Here is an 11,781-nt window from a genome sequence, read left to right as displayed (position 1 = left end):
AACACGTTGACCAAAGTCTGCCTTAACATGAGAGCCGAAAAGAGGAACGCAAAAAACTTGGTTGTTCACATCTTTTAAGAAGTCCTGAATTTCGTGGGCACCAGCTGGGTAGAGGCTGTGAGAGTCGCCTTAGACCAATTTCTGTGGAGAAGATTGCGTCGAATTAAGCGAGAGCGGGCCTTAAGTTTAAGTGTTTTTCTACATTTTGCAATACAGAGTTTTTTCTATATTTCTGAGCTTCCGAAACTATTTCTCCTGGCATCTACAATGCATTATTTTTTTCATAATTGGAAGATTATAAGTCAAATAGAAATACATTAAGAAGGTTTGGGACATGCTGACACAAAACTGTGAGAGACATTCGAGGTAGTAATTTTTATTTAAAAAATTCATTTTGAAAACATGCATTTTTCCCACTTGGGTGTCACCCCCTTGTGGGTGTCACCCGGTGCGGCCCGCATCCCCTGCACCCCCCTAGTGGCGCCACTGGTCTATAGGTCATACAGAAAAAATAAATTAAAATTCTAAATACAAACTGAAATTGTTAACAGCGACAGACTTGTAAAGTAAAGTTTATTTTTATTAAATCCCCTAATCTTCTATACACAAGTGTGTACAATTAATCAATTATGTAGACAATGACCATGCTTTCAAGGACTGAAACTTGTGAAATTGTAAGTGTCGGATTTGAAAAAAATTGGCGCATGGAAACAAAAGGTTGTCCACCCCTGGTCTAAATCTATTACAAATTTAATTCTTACTGATCTGAAGTCATTGACACACTTAATATAAACATTTTTTTTTCTATTTTGCTTGCTAGTTTTTTATGTCAAATAAGCAACAAAATACAGAAACATGAAGCTTAAAAAAACACAAAGCGATACAAAAGAGGCGCGTTATTCAGACCTATAAGGAGACCTAAATATATGCAAATAAAGAAAAGGAAGATAGAGATTTCGAAATAAAGATAGACGTACAATTTAAAGATGTTTTTAAATTTCGAATATCAGAAACAGAATCGTACAAATTAAAATAAAATTGCAAATAATAAAGATTGAAATACCATAAGAGAAATTATAATTATATAACATAAATAATAGAAATTAAAATAACTTAATAAATAAAATCTAGCTTGCGTTATGAGCTTAGAGATCTTAGAGATTTGACTAGCTCTAAAACGACTGCTACCTATCGCTAACCTTTTGAAACTCATTGAGAATCAACACTACTGTACACCGGTTACACTAATCACAGGCACTCTATTAATTATTCGGCTTTTGCTGTGATTCATGTACAAAAACCTCACGTCCCTTTGTTTCAATAGTCTCTGGATATGAAGGTGGAAGATCTATGTATGTACAGTACGTGCTCGGAGAGTTTACCATTTTTTTATTTGACAAAGGGAGTTATGTAACAAAAAAATATTAAGAGTTAGTTGTTTTACTGGAGAGATTCTAAAAGATACCTAACTGGTTTAATCAAATGATGCCGTTATTTATCTAAGTGATTTATGTATCAGACTCTGCCAGTGACAAATCTTTGTGAAGACAGCTTGCCGCCCAATGCGCCGAACGGCGAGAGAGGATATAAGTGTAAGTCTGGACTGTTATAAGATTGTAATGGTGACAACATTGTTATTTGTTTCTTTTCTGTTTCACTATCATCAAAGAGTGCCTCCCATCTCTCTCGATGTGCTACAAGAACAGTTGGTACAGCAAAAAAAAAATGTCGAAGTACATTTTGATTTGCTAAACTTAATTTAAAAAAATAAATAAAATAAAACATGATTACAAAAAGAGTTTGTGTTTTCCCACAAACTAAAGGGAGGCTCCAAACCGACCACACCATTGACTCTTTTAATTAAAAGCAAATGAAATCTTAAAAAAAAAAAAAAAAAAAAACAGCTTATCAGAAGATTGTTTGATCTATATTAGCAGCTGCTGATTGGTCAGTGTCCATTAGCGGATGTAACTTGAAGATAATGGATATGAACTATGTGGACTAGGGCCAGAATGACCTACTTTCGAAGATAAGCAAACGGATCATGACAAGGCATAATTAATGTTTACTTACTTTGACTTGAAGTTTGACTGTTGACAAAAGCAGGGCCGATCTTAGGCCACTGCAACCTATTCGGCCGCAGTGGGCCCCGCACTTTCATAGGCTCCGCGCGAATTCTATGTGTAAATTATTAAAATAAACCATTTTAACTTATTATTAATAGGGTTTCCGGAATTCTCCTGAAATTGTAAAATATACGAAAACGTCATGAAAATCTCCTGAAATTATTTAAATCTTCTGAAAACTGATGCAAATCTCCTTAAAAAAAGACAAAATTGTCATTCAAAATGGACAACGCCAATCCTACTAGCCATTAAAAAAACCTGGCATTTTCAGCTTTCATTTAATAAAAATATGTAAGCCGAATTTTAACCAAAACAAGAAGTTCTAATTCTTAATTTACTTTAATAGTCACTGGCATACAAATACAGATCTAAATCTATCTCGACCTTTAAAAAAAAAGCGATATTTTGCTAGTTGATAATAAATCTAAAAGGCAGATCTGAAATTAAATCAGCTTTTTGTACTCTCTACTGTAGATGGCTCCTAAAGTTAATTTGACAGTGATTTTGTGTACTTTTTAAAGTAGGAATAAAATGCAAAAACGAATTTTATTTTCTAATACAAAATCTTAATTTTCACTTATTATCTTTATTGTAACGCAGAATAGGCCCAGCGCAATCCGTTTCGCATAGGGCCCCGCAATCTGTAGGACCGGCCCTGGACAAAAGTAACTTTCAAGAATTATGAAGAATAAATATATTTGAAAATATTTACCAAAACGTTTAAAATCAGTTTCAATTTTTAAAGTATTCACAATAGTTTATTTATTTTTTTTTGGTTAAAAGTCGACATCAACTTGGTAAAAGGGGGGGGGGGACATGTTTTGAAATAGACTTATTGACTACATTTAAAGATGTTTTGGACGATCCCGATTATTGCGTTCTAGTCCAAAAAGGGACGCCAGGGGCGGGGGTATACGTGGGAGTGGTTCCAGCTCGAGACTCTCTAGACCACACTCTCATTAGGCCCTCCCTAACCTTTCTGTTTTCCTTTGGAAATTGGCCAACAGATCAACAACTTTATGTGTGTTTATTAAAAAAAATTACTGATAAACATATATTGTTAAGTAATAGTTTCAAAAAAGGTACAAGAGAATATTAAATTAATACTATTTAAAAAACAAAAGTTATATTAAGAATTAAGAATAGTTATATTAAGATTAGTTGTATCAGTTAGTTTGGATTAGTCATGAAATGAAATTTTGAATAGATCTAGACTAACAATAAAAAGCATTTATAAAATTAAGAAAAGGGGAACGACATAAATTCGAACTCATGGCTCAAGCCTTATCAGACTTATCAAGCCAACACGGTAGCCACTTTGCTAGAGGAGAGCCTATGAACTATGGAAGATTATACAGTTATCTCTTGTTTCTATAGTCTCGTCCTATGTTTTCATGTTGTGTTTCACTAAGACTCAGACGACGACCTATACTGGGGAAAAATTCCGCTTATACCAACACTTCAGCTAACAACAAATTATTGCCCTTGTGTGAGACATCAAACAAAAAAATTAATAATCAATATTTAATGATACTAATGGGTTAATGTTTCTTTTAAATTGATTTTTATGTTGTCAGGTAAAAGAAATAATTGTGCAAAATTTCAGCTTGATCCGAGATTGGATATGGGAGAAATAACATGTACAAACTTTTGACCAAACAGACAGACAAAGTTGATATAAACTATGTAAAAAGTGTCTCATCCTAAAACACGTTGCTGATTACATATTAAAAATGCTAACATGAAAAACGTGTTACAAAAACGTTATTTTCAACTTAATCAAAGTATACATGTTTGATATTGTGACTTCCTGGAGGTCATAGAAACTAGACACAAACTACAGCTGAAAGATTGCAGGTTCAAATAGTAGATCACGATGGCACCAAGAATATAAAGCGAATGACTTGGTGGGATGTCTAGGTCTTCTGTTGTGTCATTCAGTCACTTGACATTTTTACTACGCCATCTTTAGGTAAATTTTAATTAATACCTTTCATTTATCAAGCATATTATACATTAGAAAGTGTAATTATTTTATCTAATTAAGAAGAAATGATTATTTCAATGAGAAAGTTATAAAAGCCATATTTCAATTGCTTCTGGTGTTTCTATAAGTCGAACCGCGCCCGGAGGCATTGCACTGTCCATAGAACATAATATATACTAGTAATACGTAGCATACATTGACAATGGTAAGGAATCATTTCTAAAGGAAGTAATTATTTTGTTCTGTATTTTGTGAAAGACATTAAAGGAACCCAAACGCTTACTATGTACTATACATTGTATAATGAGTCTTTAATGACTATTTTTCCAACAATCTTTAGGCACCATGTTCACCAAGCTGGTCATCCTAGCTCTTGCTGGGCTTACAGCAGTTCTGGGATTCTCGACATTCAGATCCCGTATTCCTAATGGTGATCGCGTGCCCAGCCCATGCCCTGCAGGAGGTATTTGGGGTGGCGTTGGGCATTTCAATTCTTCTGGAGGTGGACCCTTGAACCCATTTGGTGAAGTAAGTACACGTACTTAAGCACAGTATGACGTCATGATTGATGGGTTTAAACATACCAATCTCACATCCTTAGTTGTTTATTTACCAAAAATAAATGATTCCTTTTTGGTTCATTGATGCTGTTTTTTTCTTTGAAATGTGTATTTAGAATCAATTTAAAAGGAAAACATCCCGACAGTAAAAAAAAAAAAAAGCAGTCTGTCAAATATAAGGCTTATCAAAATGTTACTTTAAAACTTGGCTGCAAGCATTTAATCTAACCTTATGATACGCTGGGGGAGGAGCGCGGTAGCTGAATGGTTAAGCACTTGACTTCCGAACCAGAGGTCCTGGGTTCGAATCTCGGTGAAGACTGCGATTTTGAATTTCGGGATTTTAGGCGCCCCTGAGTCCACCCAACTGTAATCGGTTGCAATTTTGTTTTGTCTTTATCTTGATAAAACATGTGTTGGTGCATTAGTAGCTAATTGTTTCTTGAAGTACTTTCTACCAGCTCTACTAAAGTGCTTTATTATTTCAACAGGATTTCGAAGCAGCTTTGTTCCAATGGACAGTTGCCCTCTGCAAGCTGGACTCAGATAAAGATGGTAAGACCAACGGAGAAGAACTCGGTGACCCGAACTGCGTTTTTACTGCTACCGGCACAGCCACTCTTGGAAATCCAACGGGACAACCTGGTAAGTGGGACATTAGAAACAAGCAAAATTTTACAGAAAAAAAATATATACATAAAAACAACAACAACAACAACAAAGCTTATATCGAATGAAGGAAGGGGAACGTCCAAATTATCTGTAAATATTGCAAGGTTTATCTCCTCTTTTTCTTTTAAAAACTAAATTAATCGGTTAATATTTTGACTGACTAAAGTATTGTCATCGACAATGAATATATTTGCAAAATTTCATTTTGATCAGAGAATCGGAAGTGAGAGAAAAACGTGAATCAACCCTGACAGACAGACAGACTGACAGACAGAGTTAATATAAACTTAGAAAATATTAGGATATGTCCTTGTATCTGATACTAAAAACAAAAAAAAAAGGAATATACAAGAGTAGACTGAAAAGAAGGCTGACATGTCTAATCGAAAGTTACTTTTGAGAATGCCAACAGGAAGTAGTACACATTTACTTGGACTAGAACTGACCTTATGACCCCTTTTTTTTTTTAAAGTCATTGTTAGATCTTTGTATCATATTTCATTGTTATGTATTTATTTTTATACAGCATAAATCGTTTTATCGGGGTATCGGTTAGTCGCATGAGTTGCTCATTAACTTAGCCCTAAAGTGCTGAAATCATTTTGCAACACATTCAATATTTGTCTAATCCAGAAGAGCCAAAGGATCACTTAACAGCGTGGTCCGTCTAACATTCAATTAACATGCAACATTTTTTTTTTTGTACTGGGGGCTAACAAAAAAATCCACACATTGATACAAACACACTTATTATAAGCTTTGTATTTTTTTTTAAGTATTATTAAATATATATTTCTTTTTCTTTTTTTTTTTCATAAATATATAGACATCTTGAGTAAGCTTTTACGCCCAGATTACAAGAAATGTACTTCAAGCTAGTGGCTCACTTCTTACTTTAGTTCTTACTTTAGTTCTTACTTTAGTTCTTACTTTAGTTCTTACTTTAGTTCACTTTTAACGTGAAGCACAACGACGAACTGCCTTTACTTTTGCCTATTAATGTCAGGCACACATCTATAAACTTGGGAAGATTTTGGATCTAACAAAGGACACTTCACTTAATTTTGACAAGATGTACCATCACCGTGGAGAAAATAAAACCCATTTAGAATAGCGATCTAGACTTTATTAGGAAGCGTGGCCGAGAGTGCGCTTGAACTTGGCTTGGCTTGGCTTGGCTTGGCTACCTAGAAGGGGGCTCGAGCTTCGGCAGCACGAAAAACCAACTCCTAGATACCCCCTCCCACCCCCACTGGTCCACAAATGACATTGGACCAAAAGCGCTCTGAGCATGCTATAAGCATGAAAGTAGCGCTATATAAAAGCTATAATAATATTAGTCCTATTGGCTCTCATTACTCCTATTGACAATTATTTGTCATAATGGCCTCTATTAGTCCTACACAGTCCTAACGTCCTCTTGACAAAAATCTTTCAAGTCATCAAAAGGTTTTAAAGTTTCTTTTGTTTGACCTAGTTATTAAACACTGGCTCTGTGATAACAAATAGGCATAGAGTGTTCACGACCTATAATGGATAGATTTCTTCAAAATGGCCGCAGTCTAGATGTTTAAAAAAAAATGCAAATGTTTCATAGCACAACGTATGTTTTCATTGGTCTATTTGCGGGGGCGTTCAAATCAACAAGGATTTGTTATAGGAAGTGTAAAAAACAAAAAAATGGGGACGGGGAGGGGGGGGGGGTTCTGGCAAAACAACAACAACACGAAAATGCCTGGTAATAAATCTATGAGCGTAGCCGATGTGCAATGTTAGTCTCAGTGGCGTAGCTAGGGTGGGGTAGGAGGGGGGATTTGAAAATCTTCTCGGGCCCCCACTTATGGGGAGCCCCCATATGAGTTTTTTTTAGATTAAATATTAAATATTAGGCAAAATTCAGGGGCCCACAAAGAGGTCAAGCCACCCGATCCCCAAATGATGGCTAATTCCCAGCTACGCCACTGGTTAGTATGCTCGTATTTTTAACAATATCAACAGTTTGTGTTTGAGAGTACAAATCTCTCTTTCCTTAAGAAAATGTCTTTATTCAAGAATCAGTACAATAACAGTTTTTATTTTAACAAGTCTTTTTTTTTTTAATTTAAAGGTATCTGCGAGCCCTTGAACTCAGCTGCCTGCAAAGATCAAACAGTGGTCTGCGTTTAAAGCACACACACCTTTGTACCTATATTTATGAACTTTAATAATATTTGTTAGTGTATATAGACAATATAAGCGTCGGGTTAAACACAATATAGACAAAGACAATCTGTTATTTTCTTTTAATTGCTTTGTATTTCTGTGGAAATAAACAACAACAAAAAAATAAAACAGACAATATTCAAACATTTTTTTTGTAAATAGTAAAGCTTTCTTGACAATGTTCATTTTGTATGGTATAGGTCAGTGCTATTAAACAATTCATTTTATTTTACGGCAAGCGTTTTTTTTCTCCGGATTACTTTCCCTTACTAAGAAATCTGTGCAACAGATACAATGCAGCAGCCATCTCTATGGTTAATTAATTCATCATTGGTCTATCGACTAATTAAACAATATCAAATTAAAGTTATTATAAACATATGACTATGATCTATAATAAATAAGTGACATATATTAAAACTAATTCCTCAGTTATAACAATACCGGTATTTACTATGTAGCAGATATTGATTTATAATTGCAGGCGATTATGATAGAAATATAATTATGTTCACAGTTTTATTTGTCTATCAGATGTCTCATGATATCAGTCTATTTCAACACCTTCCACATAAGCCCCGGTCCTAGCCAATGTTATTTATTTGTTACATTTGATTGTATCCTGATTTCATCTCATAAACAACGTAGGAATTTATTATAAATGGGAAGACTTAGCAGTTGAGCCCCCCACCTCCATTTGGAAAAAGATGTCGACCAAGAAAGCTATGGTCAGCGACAAAGTATTGGGTGTAAGCTATGGTCAGCGACAAAGTATTGGGTGTCAGCTGTGGATGAAGAGCATACCATAGGAAAGACTGGGCTCTACAGCCTTAAAGCATGTCACCTTAACCTGCGATACCTTTGACAGGAGTGTCTATTGAGACTAGTGTTCTACGAGATGAACCAAAGTCGTTCTGGGACTGAAGGAGGCCAGCTCAAACAATGAGATAGAAATATCAGTTATGCTGTTAAAAATGGTCGGTTCTTTATACAAATTAAACTATTTTGAAAATACATTTTATTGACTTTGATTATAACATGTTGTAGGTGTTTTAATTAATTATCTCCAATTGTTTTTTTTTTGTTTTTTTAATCTGTTTCATTTTTTTTTTGTTATGGTTTGTTAAATAAAATCAAAATGAGTTTGATCATCTGTCTCCTGATATATACCTTACTTAGAAGAGAAGGAGTCTGTGAGTGTGTGAGAGCGACAAAGAGATAGAGAAAAGGAAAGATAGAGAGAGAGAGAGTAAGATAACAAGGGGGTGGGTGGTAAGATTATAAAAGAAAATCATGTGTGTGTAAAATATTCAAAATATCATATGGACCACTATGACATTACAAAGAGAGCGAACACACAATTTTTTCTTTACAAAAATTTTTCTTTGCACGTATGGTCATAATCTAAATACATTTACAAGATTATAAAAGTAATTTTTTTTTGGCCAGACATATCTTTTAGTAGAATGAACACAGTTTACCTAGACATTTCAATATTGATACAAACAAAAATATATTCTCTCTTGCTGTCTGTTGTGTCTAGCATTATACCATTCCTCACAGTAAAAGAAAGGGTCAAATTCATTTACTTATGCAACTCATGATACTTTAGGTAACGTTTGTTGAATATCCACCCAAGCGTACGTCGGCCAGGGATGAATGTCCATAGTGTCACCATAGACTTGTTTAAATAGAGGCTGGCTCCTGGCCAGAGCTCTCCTAACAATAGCCAGCGGGTCAGGATGATTTTGGCGCTTTACATGGACTTTCTGGACAGTCTTCAGCCTGGACTGGGTCTCCATGAAGTCTTCCGAGACCAGGCACGCCTTAAAACATTCCTTACACTTGTAAGGACAGCCAGCGCTATGTCTCATGATCGCTCCGTCCTCGTTGTAAAGCAACGGGCGAAGTAAGGTGCCCTTCGGAGGCACGTAGTTTTGGTCAGAATCGTTGACGATTTGTGTGTCCGTCATCTTTTTGTGGTAGGACGATCGCGCCCTCCAGTACATGTTGGAGAACTGCCTCTTCTCCTCAATGAAAGGTTTAGCAGTTCTCACGTTGTCTTTGACGAGGTCCTTGTCCCGCGTGACAATGTTGTTTGTGAATTCTGAAGACGTCTTCGCTGGAGCTGATTGCACACGTCGTTTTAATTCTAGAATATCAGAGTCTGAACGTTGCTTTTTGATCCGCGCACTTGAACGCTTGTTTTGTATCAAAGTGGAGTTTTCCTGAGCTTTGTCTTCTGCTCGGACATCAGCTGGACGAATTGAAAGGATGGATTTGATATTGAGTTCGAATGTAACAGAACGTTTTGTACTGGGTGTGGTATGTGGCCTGCCATAACTGTCTTCACGTGTCTCTTTGTGCTGTCGTCTGTAGGAATGAGCACTTGTAGAAGTTTGTCTTGATTTGATTTGACCAGACTCGACGTTTATGTTCACTTTGGAAGTCTTGACGTCTTTAAGTAATACTTGGAAGTTGATCTCATCGTTGTGATGTAAAGGCTGTTCATTTCTGCTTGATGGCATTTTGGAAAGATGTCTGCCTTGTATAACATCATGAGAAGTTAATCCCGTTGGACATTTGGGTTTTGGCTGGACAATAATCCTTGGTCCGGCAGTGTAAGGACGAGGGTTTAGATTTATCTTTGGCTGAAAGATGGAATAGGAGGTCAGTTTGACACTGCGTCGTTGGGAAATTTCAGGTTCGTCCAATAATTGACATGCTATCAGTGGTCCAGTGTGAGGCCGAGATGTTCTCTCCGTCTGTAGGTCAGACGACGCTTCTAACGTCACGTGGTTTTCAATGTGTGACGCAGTTTGTACAGACGTTTTCTCCACGTCTGCTAGGAGATTGCTAGTTTGCTGTTCAGAAGTAGGCCTGTCTTCCTGGAAGACATCGCGTCTTAGTTTGACAGGACTTAGTACTGTGTTCTCTGTCAGTCCACTGTACATCTCCAGGCCTCTCCTGTTCCTCGACTGGACACGGAGTGTACTTTTGACCTTTGAACCACAAGAGTAGTACATGGTCAGCTAGACTGTACTTTATTATCAATAGATAGCAAGCTATTTCATAGGCTCTTATTGCAATCCAAATCATTGAGAATAACTCACCACTGATATCATCTTTTACACCTTAAGAAAACTATTTATCCACAACTGATGTAACAGAGTAAGTCTACAAGCCAATTGACATCGACTATATATGAACAATATTACTGTCTATATGCTAGTACATATGAGAAAATTACATGTACACTGGTACATGTTGTAAGATTAAATTACACTGGCATATGCCCAGACTAAAAGTCCTAGACTAAGGGAAAGCACCCTTCCGTACATCCCACTTCACCCTCCCTTGCCGTACGTGTTTAAGCCGATACTTTGGAAGGACTATTCGGTGCAAGCTCACTAATCGATATTGACTCATTAGCTGACAAGGAAAATCGTTTAGTTTTTTTTTTACAGTACAAAATAGTGTTCGATTTATTTTTCAGCTATATTAAAGAATGACTTCTATGAAGAAATCTAATTTACAGTGTAGATACATTCAGAAACAAATTAGATACATTCAGAAACAAATTAGATACATTTAGAAACAAATTAGATACATTTAGAAACAGCACAAAGTGAACGCGAGGATAAATGAAAGAATCACAACACAAAAAATAATATCATTTCAAAAAGTTGATTAATCTACAAATAACAACAAACAACAAACATAAAATATCTCAAAAAAAAAACAAACAATGACATTATTTGCTGTAGAGAAGTTATTCTTTTTAGTACATTTTGGTAAAACTTTATTTTATATAAATGTTTTTATTGTCCGTTTCGTGTCTAAAGAAAAAGAAAATGACTTATATAAATATATAAATAGAGAGAATCTTGAAGTAATTCTATAAGTACTCAACTGACCTTTTCTTTTCTTAACATTGATTTGAAATGTGTAATATCATTTCATTATTTGGTATTTATATTTAATTTACCATTTTGTCACATCTTATTGATAGAACTTATTAAGCCTTTTTTTTTTTTGTCGTTTTTATGTTTGTCTTCTCTAACTTGGCTAAATATATCTCATCCTAGTGACGGCGTGTCTCTTCAAACACAAAGGCAGAATCAGAATATTTCACTATTGGCTACATTCAATTTTGAAACATCTCTTGCTAGCATTGTTTTCATAAAAAGCCTCCAGTCTCCAGCAAAAATTTGGTGAACTAAGTCATATGACT

At 35.5% G+C, this 11,781-nt stretch overlaps 2 protein-coding genes across 2 annotated transcripts; one reads left to right on the top strand and one right to left on the bottom strand.

The window, feature by feature from the left end:
* Positions 1-3,959: 3,959 nt before the first annotated feature.
* On the top strand, positions 3,960-8,695 carry LOC106070586 (temptin-like). Its single transcript, XM_013230523.2, has 4 exons — positions 3,960-4,098; positions 4,454-4,641; positions 5,165-5,318; positions 7,453-8,695. Exons 2-4 carry the CDS (start codon positions 4,459-4,461, stop codon positions 7,509-7,511), a joined length of 396 nt encoding a protein of 131 aa, XP_013085977.2. The 5' UTR covers positions 3,960-4,098; positions 4,454-4,458; the 3' UTR covers positions 7,512-8,695.
* On the bottom strand, positions 8,680-10,841 carry LOC129926973 (uncharacterized). The gene has a single exon (XM_056033892.1). It carries the CDS (start codon positions 10,571-10,573, stop codon positions 9,146-9,148), a length of 1,428 nt encoding a protein of 475 aa, XP_055889867.1. The 5' UTR covers positions 10,574-10,841; the 3' UTR covers positions 8,680-9,145.
* Positions 10,842-11,781: the final 940 nt, after the last annotated feature.

This window comes from Biomphalaria glabrata, chromosome 6 (genome assembly GCF_947242115.1).
Source record: "Biomphalaria glabrata chromosome 6, xgBioGlab47.1, whole genome shotgun sequence".
NCBI lineage: Eukaryota > Metazoa > Mollusca > Gastropoda > Planorbidae > Biomphalaria > Biomphalaria glabrata.
The sequence above is the reverse complement of the archived record's forward strand: the minus strand, read 5'-3'. Positions and strand labels throughout refer to the sequence as shown.